Source organism: Euprymna scolopes, chromosome 2, assembly GCF_053919585.1.
Source record: "Euprymna scolopes isolate OS-2025 chromosome 2, ASM5391958v1, whole genome shotgun sequence".
Lineage (NCBI taxonomy): Eukaryota > Metazoa > Mollusca > Cephalopoda > Sepiida > Sepiolidae > Euprymna > Euprymna scolopes.
In genome coordinates this window covers 102708400-102725979 of record NC_136483.1, presented here as the reverse complement: position 1 = coordinate 102725979, position 17580 = coordinate 102708400, and the positions used below count along the sequence as shown (strand labels likewise).

Below are 17580 nucleotides of genomic sequence, written 5' to 3'. Positions count from 1 at the left end.
TATAACTATTAATTATTTAAACTCTTCAGCTTTAAAAATTGTTGCAATTTTTATGGGCCTAAATTTATTTTGTTTAGTTTTCGTAACATGAAATATAGAGAGGAGTAAAACACAAATAAAAAATTCCCCCTCATATATTTAACGAGACCTACTTTTAATATGTAAGTATGCAAGGAATTTTTAAAATGAATAAATATCGAAAATTTCATGAAAATCTGATCATTGGTTGATTTTTGTTAGATTTTTTAAACATGGGTATGTTTCGGCTTCAAAATCATCACTACATAATAATGTTGTTTTAAAGTGTCGATAATGTAAACACGATTTTAGTCTTGCATTTTCATTATTGGGTGTTGTAAAAAAATTGTAAAAATATATAAGCAGTTTATTTTAGGCTTCTTCTTTCAGATGCTAAAAAAAATTAGGATGATAATATTAAATTAAATTATAATTACATCGTGTTACATATAGGGGGTAAATCTGCGGCGCGCATTGGAAGTATCTAATGACACTCATTCATAATTTTATTTTTATTTATTTAACCGAAAATGTCAAGATGTCCAAAAACAGACAAGTAAAGACGTATATGCACGGAAAATTGTTTTTCAGCATTCAGAAAATTAAAAATCTGAGAACATAAACTAATATATTTTTATAACTGTGACATAGTTTTGGTTACAGACATACAAACGCGTAATAGTAATTAAAAGAAACGAAAAGAAATTAATCAAAAGAGAAAATAAAAGTAAAGAGTATGTAAGAAAAGAAATTGTAATCAAGAAACAAGGGAAATAATTCTAGTTTCTGAAAGTAAGGGAAATAACTTTGTGATTTTAAAATATTTATGAAACCAAGGGAAAGAACTCTTATATTGTTTTAAAAAAATATTTATGAAAAAATATTTATGAAATAACTATTGTCTTTCTTAAAAATATTTCAAAACAAATAGAAATAATTGTTTTGTTTAAAGAAAATAATGATCTTTAAGCATACGCACTCTTGGGTGTATTATTAACTTTGTTTAACACTCAATAATGATATGAGTTGTGTTTTCAACGAAACGAAAGTTATTTTTAACAGTGTTAGTTCTCTGATATTTTTCAAACGCGGCGTATATATATATATATATATATATATATATATATATATATATATATATATATATATATATATATATATATAAACATGAAGTTATATGGAATTTTCAGTTTGCTGTTCATCGTCGCAGACATTAATTATTAAGATAAATATTTTAATTTAAGGGAAATAAATTTAAAATTAACTTTCGCTATTTGATTTTTTTTTTTTCGTATTTAATTTTGTCGATTTAATCCTTTCAATCATTGCCTAAAAGACGATTGTTCTCATTGAAAAAGTTTATTAAATTTCGTTAATGTTATCTGCCAATCAAACTGTGCTTCTGTTATAATGCACTTGGAAAGTGTCAGGAGACTGAAAGGATTAAAAACCATTTTTCCGTTAATTGGAAACTAATTTCGAGTTTGTAGACAACTATTTAGAGTGCGTATTCTTAAAGATTACCAAAAAAAGAAAACGCTTTATTTTGTAATATTCAATGTTTTGTCCTATAAAACCTGCTATATTTTAAGTTTAATATAGATTTGACATATGTAATAAAACCTGTGTCATAAATGAGAATTTATGGCAATGAGGAATCTTAACTGATTTTTCTAAGGGAGATAACTATTTTACTAAGAATTATTTAAAAATAGTGATTTTTCAACTATTTTGTTTAATGTTGTATGACATTAATAAGAAGAAAAATGCTAAATTCGACGATATTGACATTTTTCTTAAATAAAACATTCGTATTCTTGTAAGAGGACTTTCTTTTTTCTTTTCTTTTCTTTTTTTTCAAGTACATTAGTAAAATAGAGTTATCTCCCTTAGAATAATCACCTTTAGATTCTGCTTTCTGAATTTTATGCGTCAGGATTAATCTAAAAAAGAAAAAACACACAATTTTTTTTTTTTTTTTTTTTTTTTTAAAGATTTGTAACTGAATTATGAATTATCAAAAAATTTATTAAGTTTACATCATATCAAAAAATGTAAAAATATACAAACTCGTTAAATTTAAAAGAAAATCATAATTTGAAGCAAACATTTAAATATTTAAATTCAGGCATCGAAGTGAGTTTGTAAAGCTGGCCCATTAACCGTTATTCAAGGAAGATAACTATCACTTTGATAATTTTGAAGGCAGCAAGATATTTTCTTTTAAGATTTATTTTGTATATTTTATTTCAACATCGGTAAATATATTTGATAGTTATTGAAATTCAGATTATGACAAATAAGGTACAAATAAAACAATTGCATGTTTAAATCAATGTTTTCTTTCCTTTTTTTTTTTTGCTTTGTTTTGTTTTTAGCAAAAGTTAATTTCAGTCCGAATTTTGTTACTACAAAACATTATACACAATTTGGAGAAAAAAGGTTTTTTCACGTCAGATGGTCAGTTGGGACAATGTTAAGTTGTGCATTATAAGCAGCCTCTGGGCGCTCGTGTTTTCACTGCATCAAAAAGTGTATAATTTAGACTTGGTATTTAAATGGTTCCGTCCAATCATTGTTTAAGATAATCCAGAAAAGACAAAAGAGAGTAAACGATTCGCGACAAAAAATATTTTGGTACTAGTGCACTTATTGACCCGTGCTGAAATAATAACATTATTATTTAAAAAGCCATTCTTAACATGGGGAGGGGAGGGTGTTTTGTACTTAATCTGTATTTTAACCTTACAATTGAATAAAAAAAAACATATAATAAAACTTTAATTAAACTTGGAAATACGATTTAAAAAATAGCGCCGATCAGTAAGTGCACTACTGCAGTACTGCACTAGCACCAATATTTTAAATTAAATACAGCCGGAAAATTATTATTATTATTATTATTATTATTATTATTATTAATAATAATAATAATAATAATAATAATAATAATAATTTACTTTACCAATTCCTAAGTGACCTATCTGTGCATATTATGAGCATAATAAAACACTGTTTTTCGTTAGTGAAATTCGACAGTCGAATAATTGAGTCCTTATTTAAAAAAAAAACAATGATAACTACTTAACTATTTTGCTAATTTTAACTAGAAACAGTGTTATCTACTTAATTTTCATGTCGCCATTAGTTAAATATTACTGGAAAACACTTATTTCCACAATTCAAAGAAAAAAACAATTTCGTCAGGTTTGTTTGTAAGGTAAGGGAAATAACTCATGTCTCCCGAATTTGCCCAAGTTTTAGAAACTTTTCAGAAATTAATTATCTCCCCTGCTATTATGCGCGCTATTCAGTTTATTATATAAGCAAAACTTGCAAATTTTATCGAAAACTATTTTCTTAAATAATTAATTTTTGCCTTATCGTTTTTCTTTAGTTTTGGATATTTTTATTATTGTGACATGATAATTAAGTAGATACCATTGGTTTTAGTCGAAATTCAATATTTCGATTTTCGAATTTTGCTATTATAACGAAGAAGAACTTAAAAAGCTAAGAGGCCAATTATAGTCAAAGGTGACACTTTCATGAGCTACTACACCGAGGTATAGGGGAGGGTGCCACTTCATTCCTAGGATTACTCCCCTTACCCTTGATCCTTCTCTTATTATGCTGAGTGTTTAACAAGAGAGCGTCAAGTACCATTTTTATTAAGTTTCTGGTATGACTCGACCAAGCATATTAAGTTACCATAAATATTGGTTCTAAGCAAAGTAGCCATCATGTCTAGTCACACGAAGGATGGTATCTAACCTAAACAAATGACGAAACAAGATGGTTACTTTGCTCAGGACCGATATTTATGGTAATGTAATATGCTCATGTCTTTTATTAAGTATTAAAGATTTATGTTTTATACCACAAGAAGGTCACAAATGAATAGATAAAGCAAAAAATAGTTTTGGGACTAATTTACCAACCGTGTTGTCTATTAAAATAATTTATGTCGATAAAAGTAATATTTATTAAAAAAAAAAAGAAGAGCAACAAATGTGCAAAGCGACATTTGTATGACTGCAACAAAAAATCACATGTGAATGTTAAACGGTTAACTCGATTTGCAGAGATTTTAGTTGTTTTTTTTTATGCATTTGGGTTTGTGCTTGATCCACTGACTGGAGTTTGAGATCCACTTGAGCCTCTTAAATCTTGCCAATCTCGAAAAAGTAAAATCGCCTCAACAGCAAACAGGACTGTTGTTATAATGGTGAATATCTATAAGAAAAAATAAAATAAAATAAAACAAAAGTAAATAAAAAAAAACTTTAAATAAATAAAATCTTGACGATAAAATAAATCTGTAATGTGGAATGTTTTACACAAAAATAGGAAATTTCCACTTTTTTTTTTTTCATTTTCTTTCTTTGAAGATTGTAATGCTGGGTATGGGTCAGCCAAACCAGCTGCCAACATTCCCTTGCTTTTTATTGAAACCAACCGAGAGCTCTTTTTAGTATCCTCATTGTTCCCTTAAGTCTGGGTCTCTTTTGCACTTGGTTCCCCAGAAATATCAGTTAGGTAGGACTTCAGGTTCATAAGCCCTGTAGCACCTATAATAACTGATATGATTGATATCTCCTTAAGATTACAGTTTTATTTCATAAACTAAGTTGACATGTTCAGAGAAGTGATGTGATGAAGTGGAGATAAAGAACAGTTCTAATCTATGTAGCAATATGCTATGTTGTGGTATGTGTTAGTTATGTAGAAATAGGTGTAGAAATAAGAACGACAAGAAGTCTCATTCTAACATTTAATAACAACTTTATTGGTTATCTTAGTTAGTATGACTTGGATAGAGAAAGGGTTAGTATTGGAAAGAATTTCTGTGTAGAGATGTAGATGAATGAATAGACAGGCCTGTTAAAAGAAAAAGAGTTCATGTATGTGTGGGTCTAAGTTAGTAATAGAAATGTGCGTTCATGTGTATGGATGGCCACAAAAGATTAGAGACAGCGCTTTAGAAAAAAAGAGTTTATTTATATACCATATTGAAGTTCTGTTGACATGCAGGACTATTTGCATTCTGTCTTAATCGAAACCCTGAGCTCAAAGGCCGGGTGAGTTCAAGAGAGAAGTTGGGGTGGACAGATCCGTTCCACATGGAGTTATTGCACAAACTAATACAAATATGGTGATAAGTTGAAATAAACATTTTTGCATTTAAACTTGCCGACTTCTGTATGCGTTATTCATCCAAACAAAGACTTTACTTATTATAAACCATCGTTGAAAAAAACAAAAACAAATATATTCTATTAAAAGTTTTTTCTTCAAAATCACTGGAATCGGCATTAAATAACCTGAAAAGGGTTGATATGCCATAAAACAAAACCAACCAACCAACCAACAACAATCTCTTGCAAATAATTTCACTACCTTGTGGATGCATTAGGAAAGACAAAGGCTAAGGAAATGTATTTTGCCAAAAATTTGGTTTGGAGTGCCAATGTGTGGATTGTGAAGCACCGCAATACCTTTCCTGCAACTCTTGTAGCTGTGCTGGTTCCAACCGTATTGGCTTGCAATTCTGTCTGACTTTGTCTGCTACCCCGAAAGTGGGCGCCCTGGTAACTTGGTAAACCTAGGTCTTCTTATCACCCGCCCAAGTCTGCATCTGGAGAGACAGCTGTATCGCCACAGTAGATGCTGCGGTGCATCAGATGCAGAAAACCATTGTCTCACGAGACAGGCGATCATCATCATCATCATCATCATCATCATCATCATCATCATCATCATCATCATCATCATCATCATCATCATCATCACCATCACCATCATCATCATCATCATCATCATCATCATCATCATCATCATCATCATCATCACCATCACCATCATCATCACCATCATCATCTCAATCTCTAATGTAGTGATTGATATCTGATTCTATCAAATAACGCAAGCATGTTCAGATTTATGTGTTGATACATCGGTTGATTAGAACGCATTGCACATGCACACTATTCCCATGTTCTCAGAAACTGTTTTATGCCCAAATATAAACAGTTCCAGTCAAGATACCAACGTGAATGGAATGTAATATTTGTTGGCTCGTCTCTTACTATGACTTGCAGAAGAGGCGAGACTAACGATTTGGACTCAATTACATTTCTATAGTTGTTTATAGGGTAAGACGATCTACACATTTCAGGAATAAATAGACTTACCCGAAGACAATAAATACAGTTGCATCTAAACGTCATGGAAGTGATTCATGACAGTTATGGCTCAAGAATCATGACGTGTATTTTTATAGCATACTGTTTTTAATACATTTTTTTTGCTAACTCTACCACAGTGTTTGGCTTGATTATTACTGGCCCACGAAATCACAGCAATAGTATATATACGTCAGCAGAATGAACCTGTTTAATATGCATGCTTCTCTTTCAAGACCATGTTTTATGTTGATGAAAAAACTGTTGAATGAAAGTTGATTTAAATTGAAGAGAAGAAGGTGGATCTCCTAGAACTGCACAGGACGTTTTGCTGTTCCTCAGTTAACAGAGAAAAGAACAAATCTAGCAATCTTTACAAACAAATCAACAAAACAGTTAAAAAAAAAATGTGTATTAGTTAATATTCAAAGCAAAAGCAGTAGCAGCCGACGTTCATGGCTAAAAAAAAAAAAGAAAATGAATTCTGAATTGTTGGCCGATATCAAACTTTAAAACTGATACTCTGACTACTACCTTTTTCCACCTTTTTATTCATTTTTCTCCTCCCACCTTCTTTTCTTCATACTGCAAATCTATAGCCAAGCACACTTACATAATAAGGTTTACAAAAATCAGTTGCTATCACCTTCTCCATGTTGACTGACAAGAAGAATAATCTAGCAACTAGCTCTCTTTCCATTTTTCTCTGTCCTCTGAGTGTCTTTCAACTTTAAGATATGTTGTCTTCCTCTCATCGCATTTGCTCTCTGCTTCTCAACACCCCTATCTGCACTCTGCTTTTTCAGATTGTCTTGGCGATATTTACTTTCCGTCTACCATTGGAAGATGTGGTAAAAAACAGGAAGGTGAACAACTGAAATGCCAGTGTATTAGAAGGGTGCTGGCACTCTGGCTTTGTAAGAATGGCCTAAGCAGTCATCATCATGCTGTGTGGCCACAGAAAGATGTTATTCACTTCCTTCTCGACCGCAGGAAAATGTGACACAGGGTCAGGAAGGTGGAGAAAGTAACGCCAGTGTCCGAAAGGTGGAGCACTCTGACCATTTTAAAATTGCCTGGGCAGCTCCGTTGGCATTCTCCAGCAAGGGCGTCTCAAACAGTAAGCAATAAACTTACGCCACCCAAAAGACAGGAGGCAGCAGCCTAGGAGGGTAGCCCTCCTAGCAGGACGTGTTACAATTCCTCAGTCAACAGAGAAAAGGCCATTTCAAAAATGTCTCATACTCTGTTGGCTTTGAGGCCAAGGTAACTCCTATTGGGATAAAATTTTGATTAAATCATAAATGTTAACAAGAAACATTTCTGACTTACAGTTGATGCTACAATGCTGCTTCTGCTGTAGGCTCTGTTAGCGGAAATGATTCCAGCTGATAAAAGGCACACAGTGAAAATACTGTAGACAATGGCTTCCTGAAACGAAGAAAAGAAAATGTTACAATATTTACATTTACTCATTTTTTTCTAAGGCCAAAGAAGAATCAAAGCTAAGCCAAGGCCAAACTTAAGTGGATACTATACTTTAGTAGAGGCCAAAATTAAGACGAGGCCAGATTTAAGGAGGAACTATATTTGAGTTTGAGCCCAGCCTAAAGAAAAATACAACACTTAAGCAAGGACAAGACTTGAGCAGGAACCAGACTTTAGCAGAGGTTAGATTTGAATAGAAACAAAACTTAAGCAAAAACTAGAGTAAGTAGGACCCAAACTTAAGTAAGGAGCCAAACCTTAGATAAAGTTACACTTGTGTATGGGCTAAACTTAAACAGACACCAGACTAAATAAGAACCGGATTAAGTAGAAACTAAACTTTAGCTAAGATTAGACTTGTGTAACTTGCCAAACTAAAGTAGAGACCAAATTAAATAGGGCCAGACTTAAGTAGTGGCCAAACTTTAGCAGAGGTTAGACCTGTGTATCGGCCAAACTTAAGCAGAGGTCATACTTAAACAAGAGTCATATTTAAGTCGAGGCCAAACCTAAATAGAGGCAAAACTTCAGTCATGTTCAAATTTAAACAGAGGTCAATCTTTAGTAGGGGCAAAGCAGCAGTGGTCAGATTTTATCAAGGGCCAAAATTTAGGTAGAATGATTCCTTTGGTTGTTATATGTGGACAACAAATATAACAATTGTAATTTCATTGATGACAAACTGTTGTTTCATGTGACAAATTGGTTTCAGTTGAGTATGAGATTGTAACTCACCGTAAAATGGAAGCATTGAGCGGATCGGTTACTAAAGGCGTTACAAAAGTGAAAACAGTAAGAGAGGAGGGCCCATGAAAAGGCTGCTATGGTCACAAATTGAACCCATCCTCCTCCCCACCGTACCCACCATGGATTGATGCAGGCACTGATGAAGGCAGCCAATGAGAGAATCTATAAAAGAAAGAACAGATTGGAAACAGAATGAAAGAGGCGAGGCAATAACAGTGGGTGTCAAATGGGTTAAATTATAACTTTAGAGAAATCCTAAAAAAAATATCATTCACTATTATTTTAATACATCTTAATTTTTGGTTCATAAGTTGATATAGTTCACTTGAAGTATTTGATAAAGAGGTCTCATCTCGAAATATGTTTTGGGGCCCTATGCTGGTAGGTAGAGATTATGTTAACTAGTATGAATTTCAAGAATGTTTAATTAAGTACTTGTCTGAACAAGCTGACGGCAAACGAAAATATACCCATAGCACCCAGTGAGTGAATCGATAGGGTTGGCTGTTACACTTTAACCGTGTCATTGCATTTCAACCACTTGGACCCACACATTGTCTGGTACCGTCGCAAGAACAAACAAATAAGCTAGGAAATAAAAATCCGACTCAGCATTTTTTTTTTTAATGCAAATGAAAAGCATTTATTCATGGTTCTTCCAACAATAACGCATTTCATTATCTTTCAAAAGTGTTTTCGCACACCCATGTATTTTACAAAGCTCTGCTACATAACATATGCTTTTTAAAAGTCTCTCTCCCTGCCACTTCATGTGGCCCTAGCCAGCGCTTTTCTCACCCTCATATGCCCATCTTCCCTGGCATGCAACTTGCTTCTCCTGTTCGACCATGTGGTATTCTTTTTTTCTTTTGCTTTTTCTCTCCTTCTTCTTCCGTGACATTAGCACATGCACACTTGTCAATTTGCATATGTGCTTTAACTGCTGCTGCTACTAATATTTTCATTAGACTACAGTACTTTTCTCACATGCGTCCATTGTGCTATTTTACCAAGAAAGCACACCATTTTGTTACATCTAGATAAAACATGCTTGAAACAGGTATCGAATTGTTAAAGCGAAATTGTGTCACATGTTTGACACAGACTTTTTAAGCAGTTTGCGGTGAGGAAGCAGCCGATACAAACGTACAGACAATGTAGAAATCTAAGACAAATTTCCTTGAGATTTGTCTGTTTCTCGACCATTTTTTTAAGCTAGGTAAGAAAAGTAAGAAGGAATAAATTTTCTCTTTCAGGGATTTTGTTATTCTGTATTCTTAATTATTTACTCTGTATCATTAAATATATTTAGCTACTTTTGTTTTGGTTTCGACTATAGCTGATGGCAGTCCAGTAATCTAATTTTTTTTATAAATAATTTTATCAACAATTCTTCATAAGTTTTGGTTTCAGTTTCGATTATAGCTGAAAGAACTCAAGTTGTATATATATATATATATATATATATATATATATATATATATATATATATATATATATATATTTTTTTTTTTTTTTTTCATAAGTTTTGGTTTTGGTTTTGGTTTTGGTTTCAATTCAAACTGATGCACCCAAGTCATATGGATATATTTTTTTTATTTTTGAAATCGCAACTTTATAATATATAAAAATCGATAGAACATTAACTCTACAATTATTTATATGAAATCTGAAAGAATTAAAATATATTTAAGCGTACCTTATGACCGGGCTACGCCGGGCGTCCCTGCTAGCTTAGATAAATACTTTTGCAGTTTTAACAAAAGAGCTACAATAATATCAGAGCGTCTCCATTTACGCTGAACATCTATAGAATGCCAACATCAATATATTACATATGAATGAGTCCTCTGTGGAATTTCTACAGGTCCCGCTAGTATATATATATATTGATACATTGAAGATGTCATTTAGCTCACAAAAAAGATTGTTTTAATACCTTTTCAAATTTATGCTAACCAGTAATAGAGTCTTTTCCTGGTTTCTATTTACTGATAAAGTAAGTTAAGGATCAGGCATTTTTATTCTTTATTATTATTTCTTGTTTAAATATTTGATGCATTAATAAATATTGTAATTTATTCATTGCTGATTTTCTTGTTTTTTTATTGCTCTATCTAGTACATTGAGCTTTCTAATATCCTGATAAGTTCTGATAATATTTATCTTTGTAGTTTCATTTATATATACATATATTGTAGTTTCATTTATATATATATATATATATATATATATATATATATATATTGTAGTTTCATTTATATATATATATATATATATATATATATATATATATATATATATATATATATATATATAATAATTTCTGACGAGGACGCATCACAGACCGTCTGAAACGCGCGTAAACGATTTCAATGACTTAAAAACATTATTACAATGATCCAAACATAATTCTCAATGAAAAACCAAGACACGGAACAATAAAATAATGTTAAAAAATACACATTGTTGGTGACTACTCCCTTATTTAAATATATATATATATATATATATATATATATATATATACATATATATATATATATATATTAGTGATGGGACGATTCCAATAATTTTTACAGATGTCAATACAATTACTGATTCTGTGCTAAATTCCCGATTCCGATACAATTACCGATTCCGATTCTTTATGAATCTCTAATTATCTAACTATAAGATTGTTATTTTTCCCTGATTTTCGTAAAGACACATGTTAAATATGCAGATATTTTTATAAAACATCAAAATACACTTGTGGAGGATGATCTATCGATTTTAGCTTTACTGGTAATTAAAAATTAATAAATATTTATTATTTTCTCATTATTACCAGCAACGGAAGATTTTAGTTTAAACAAAATCAAATAAAAAAAAAGACAATTAAAAGAATCGTTTTGACATCGGAAAATAGGCATCAATTTTTGCGATTCCGATACCGATTCCGATACCCCCAAATCTTCTGATTTTTCCAATTCCCGATTCCAATTAATCGTCCGAACACTAATATATATATATATATATATATATATATATATATATATATATATACGAGCAAACAGTTAATAAAACATGTTAAAAAACACTTTGAAATGAGTTAAAAACATATTTAATCTGAAAAGGAAACACTAGATAAGTGGATAGTCTTTAATCCGCGGAGTTTCGAAGAAATACTTTCCTTCTCATCAGAGGGTAGGAATTAGCAAAATATATATATATATATATATATATATATATACTAGCAAAAGTACCCGTCGTTGACTGGGTTCAAAAACAGCCTACAGAAAATGGACTCTGATTTATGAAAGTATAATAGGTTATGAAAAGGAAGGGTTGTAAAGAGATAGCTTCGAATTTGGGGGCATCAAAACCAAAGCAAAATATGATGAAAGTAAAAATAAAATAGATAAACCCCATAATTTATTATACCATTCCTGTTCACACTAAAACACTTATCACAATATTCTGTGGATCTATATTAAAAAAAACTTGTTAAACTTTGTGACATATGTCCATTCTATGGAGGTCAGGCGCAAACGAACACCCCATAATTTTTTTATACCACATTTCTTCAAACTGAAACATAATTATCAAAGTATACTTACGCAAACAGATATGAAAAGTCTTTATTAAAGTTTGTGCCTATTTTCATTCTATGGGGGCCAGGCGCGAACGCAGACCCCACAATTTTATTATGCCATCTCTATTTAAGTTAAAACACACTTATCAAAGTGTTATTATGTACATCTATATCAAAAACACTTGTAAACGTTTTTTTTTAATTTTTAAATTTTTTATTCCCATACTTCCACAATTTTAATGAATCATCATTATGCCAGATCAAACATACCCATTCCTGTGTCTCGATACATCTTCTATCATTATATGTGATCAGTTTTCTATAATAGTCAACCATATAGGAGCCTATTCGTGACCAGGCACACACAGACGTTCAACTTTATATTATAAATATATACCTTATTAACATTTTTAACAAAAAATTTTAATATATTAAAATATATCAAAATTCAGTAATGTTCATATACCAATAAAATTTTAATATATTAAAATATATCAAAATTCAGTAATGTTCATATACCAATAAAATTTTAATATATTAAAATATATCAAAATTCAGTAATGTTCATATACCAATAAAATTTTAATATATTAAAATATATCAAAATTCAGTAATGTTCATATACCAATAAAATTTTAATATATTAAAATATATCAAAATTCAGTAATGTTCATATACCAATAAAATTTTAATATATTAAAATATATCAAAATTCAGTAATGTTCATATACCAATAAAATTTTAATATATTAAAATATATCAAAATTCAGTAATGTTCATATACCAATAAAATTTTAATATATTAAAATATATCAAAATTCAGTAATGTTCATATACCAATAAAATTTTAATATATTAAAATATATTGACTCAATTATTTCGCTTGATGATTATCAGTTTTCATAATCGAGCAATATTATTATTATATGAATATAATATTTACACAAAATCAAGACAATAAAATAAAAAATGAGGGCATCATATTGTGTATTTTCATATCCGTTACACTTGTTTTGTGACCATTCGGACAATTTTAACATTATGTCATTCAAAAATATTCCAAAAACGGCCTCTCTTCAGACGTTGAGATACACTATTTATACATATATGACCATATTTCTAACCCCTATTTAAGAGATCAGCCGACCTCCATTCAACTCTTTTAAGTTCTTGTTTATTTTCCGTTTGTCATAGAATTTATAAATCGCCCTATTTTCGTATTTCTACTTTTTAAATTATATTGCAACCAATTATCTATCTTAATATTACACTAATCTTCCGTGTGTTTTTTTTTTTTTTTGTAATTTGAGTAATTATTTTTCTTCTCCAAATTATTTATTTAATTGATTTATTTTCTAAATACTAAACCACACCCTCGAATACTAGTTTAAATTTATATAGCCTAACTATATTCTCTTTGGTCTACGATAGTTTCGTATCAGTTTTGTTTACATCTACGATCTCAGAATTGATTTTGCTTAATATTTTATTTCTTGAGAAGGAATTGTAATTAAAAGGTTAATTTAAAATGTATATATGTGTGTGTGTGTGTGTGTGTGTGTGTGTTTATAATTATATTTCACTCTTTGTGTATACCAATCATTTTTGTTTAGAAGCTCGATGTATGTTAAATATAATAACAGAGCACCATCATAGTACAGATTAATCAGTCTCCTATGTATCACTAGTAAGTTGCAGGAATCTGTGATAAACAGAGAAGTGGTCAACCACCTCAGCAAAAATAACCTGCTCAGTGACATGCAATATGGTTTCTGTTCTGTTAGATCTACAGTTGATGTACTAATTGTTATATCACACAGGTTTAGCAAATCTTCATTTCTAAAGCAATAGCTCTTGACATATCAAAGGCTTTTGATAGAGTATGATATAAATGTCTACTTCACAAGATCGCCAGCTATTGAATAGCTGCAAATGACCTCTTAATTATAAAATCCTTTCTCTCTGATAGGCTTATAAGAGTAGTCATTCATAGGCAGAAATCAGAAACTCATTGTATTAACACTGGCGTCCCTCAGGGTTCCATCCTCTTCCTGATGTTCATCAATGATCTCCCAAGTCACATTCTTAGATCATTCATAGACATTTATGCAACAATCTATAGCAACATTTCAAAGGCCAGCAATAACCAAGATCTTTTTGATTCCCTCTCTTCTGATGTTGAGAACGTGGTGTAATGGGGAAAAAGGTGTCTGGTTAATTTTAATGCATCGAAAACCAGGCTTCACTCCTTTCATCATAATCGCTCTGACCCCTATCGTGCCCCAATTGAAATGAATAGTTCTCATCTTGGGAAACTTCTGGGACTGACCTTCACTCCTGATCTGAAATGGAACACATACATCAAATCTGTTGCCAAGATCACTGGAAAAGTGGTTGGATCACTCTACCGCTCCAGTAGGTATCTCACTGCTGATGTAATCCTCTATCTGTATAAGAGCCAAGTACATCCTAAAATGGAGTACTGTTGCCACATCTGGGCAGGAGCTTTTTAGCGAATGCTAACCTACATTGACAGAGTTTAAAACCGGCTTCGAAACCTAGTAGGTGGTGCCCTTTTCTCTTCTCTGCAACCTCTTCTCCACAGAAGAGATGTTACGAGGCTGTCTCTGCTCTATCGTTATTTTCATGGAACGTGCTCGACTGAACTCCAATCTATGGCCCCTACTTTCCAAACTTTCACAAAAAAGCATTTGACTAACTATAACAACTATATATGATTTCTCCCACTCTCTATCTGTGCCTATATCTAAAGGCAGATTTCATGAACAAAGCTTCTTTCTCAGAACTGGCGGCCTGTGAAACATTGTTCTGCTGGCCTGCTTCCCGATTGAATACAACATAATAGCCTTCAAATCCAATGCAAACAAATTCTTTTTGAGCCATCCCCATGAATAATCAAATTGTACTCAATTTACACTATTATGATTACTACACTACCACCTTACATTCATTAACCCTTACCCTCAAGTGGCCTCCAGGCCCTGATAATTGGTAACTCCCAAGTATATATATATATATAAAAATTAATAGCAGTATAGTTACATTCCAAGTTCCAAATATTTATTTTTCATGCAAAAAGCTCATCCAGCTTGTAAAAATTTTACCCAAATTTTTACAGATTAATTTGTTATGCAGAAACAAACGGTTATTATTATGTCAATACAGGCTCTTTTCGTGCATATACTCTTCAGAAAAATTAGAAATTCTTTGCTTGGATAGAAAAAATGCATGACAGTATAATGTTGCAAGCAGAAAACATTCATGATGTTGAGTCTTCTATGAATTTTTTCTTCTCGTGACATTATATTGCCATGCATTCTACATAAAGAATTTCTCATTTTTCTGAAGAGTATATGCATGAAAAGAGGACGTATTGATATAATAATAACTGTTTGTTTCTGCATAATGAAACGGATCTGTAAAAATGTACCGAAATTTTAACATGCTGGCGGAGCTGTTTCGCATGAAAAATGAATGAAAAATGAATATTTGAATCTTGGAATGTAACTATATTGTTATCCACACACACACACACACACACACACACACACACACATACATATATATATATAATCTTTGGCTTAGTTTGGTAGACAGAAATCCAACTGAGTGTTCAACCAAACTGAAGGTGTCTTGTTAATTTGATTGAATCTTCTGTAACACAATTAATAAATAAAAATATATAAAATATATTAGCTCAAAAAACTTTCATTCTTGCTATTTCCAGCCGTTGTCTTCACCTTCCTATGTAACAGACCTGCCGATGAGTATTTAGCAGCAGCAGCAGCAGCAGCAGCCACATGACACATATGCAAATGACCAAGCCAGTGCATGAACTGAGGTCACAGCAGAGGAAGAGAAGCAAAAAAACAAGAGGAAAGAACAAAGCCAGCACGTGGTGAAGACAGGGAAGAAAAGTGTGCCAGCATCAGAGACTTAAAAGTACACGTTCGACACGGCAGAGTTTTGTCAACTATGTGGCAAACGAAGAGACTTTTAAAACAAGATGCAATGCTTTTGAAAGTACCCTGAATAAATGCCTTTTATTTCAATTGAAAAAGCTGAGTCGAATTTCTTCCTTTTCTTGTTCCTTTGCTACTGTCTCTTCATACAAAGTGTGGATCAGTGTTAACATGTAACTACAACGTTACACCCATCTTTGAAGCAATAGTGTATGTATGTGTTTGTTATCATATTTGAATTAAGGTTTACCCTGACAATATCAGGTATCCCAGCTACTAACAATGCACAATAATTTTATTCACTTACTATGGTAAAAAATGCGTTACTGCTATGAACAAGCGTTCATCAGATGATGGCCCTAATGTATAAGGCATGTATTTCAGATTCCAAAATATGAAATAAAACCATTTCTATCAACAGATGATTAAAAGAGAAACAAATAGGGACCATAATTTTCTACTCACAATCTGTAAAGATTTAATGGCTCCTCTTTGGGACATGACAAAAGACGAATCCATTCGCCCTGCAAGTAATCTGACAGGGTTTGCGGAATTCTCCTTTGGAATCGTTCCATATCCTGCGGGAGTTGACATCCTGGAAGCTGTGAAAACAAGATGAAAAATCAAAAAGCATTTTAAAATAGTTTTACGCTGTACTATTTGAGCAGAAGATAAAGTAACACATTATGTCAGGAATATTTTAGTTATATGACAGAGGTGTGTTTAATTATATGAGAGAGGAATTTCTTTATGACAGAGGTGTACTTATATGAGAGAGAGGAATGTTATGATACAGTTATACTTATATGAGAGGAATATCCTTATAGCACAGAAGTACTTATATGAGAGAGGAATGTCCTATGACAGAGGTGTACTTATAGGAGAGAGGAATGCCCTTACGAGTGGTGTATTTATATGAGCGGAGAGTCTTTATGACAGAATGACCTCATGAAAAAGGTGAGCTTATAACAGAAGTGTACTTGCATGAGAAATATGCTTTTATATAATAAGGGAGCTTCCATATGACTTAAATTTGTCTGTATGACATGTGTCTATATAAAAAAGTAGTGTCCTTAAGACAGAAGTGTAGTTATGTGAAAGAGGAATGTCTGGAAGTTTCCATATGACTTTGATTTGTTTGCATGACAAGTGTGTCCATATGGAAGACGTATGTTCATATGACACAGGTGTATCTATTTAATAGTGGTGCAATGATATTACTGATGTGTGGTAATGTGATAGAGGTATACTTATATCACAAATATGTATTTATATGACATTCATGAATCCATATGTAAGAGGTCTGCCCATATAATAAGAATTTGTTCACATGACTGTGATGCGTGTTTGCATGACGTACGTATCCATATAAAAGAGGTGTGTTCTTATAACAGAGGTGTGACTATTTGATAATTGTACCGGTATATGATAGATATTTGTTTTTATGAAGAAGTGTGTTTATACGAAATATGTCTTTCCATATAACAGAGTTATATCCATATGAAATACCAGTGTCCATATGACAGAGATGTTTTCATATAACAGAGATATAAGCATATGATAGAGGTATGTCCAGATGATA

At 31.7% G+C, this 17580-nt stretch overlaps 1 protein-coding gene across 4 annotated transcripts in view; it reads right to left on the bottom strand.

The window, feature by feature from the left end:
- Positions 1-2356: 2356 nt before the first annotated feature.
- Positions 2357-17580, bottom strand: part of LOC145293627 (CKLF-like MARVEL transmembrane domain-containing protein 7) — a 71170-nt gene continuing 55946 nt past the window's right edge. For all 4 annotated transcript variants that reach the window (XM_080140038.1, XM_080140040.1, XM_080140039.1 and 1 more), the window contains 4 exons: positions 16464-16600; positions 8427-8600; positions 7536-7634; positions 2357-4254 (listed from right to left, as the gene is read on the bottom strand). In XM_080140038.1, coding sequence (XP_079996164.1) covers positions 4123-4254; positions 7536-7634; positions 8427-8600; positions 16464-16600 — 542 coding nt within the window. In that variant the 3' untranslated portion in view covers positions 2357-4122. The remainder of the gene's footprint in view (positions 4255-7535; positions 7635-8426; positions 8601-16463; positions 16601-17580) is intronic.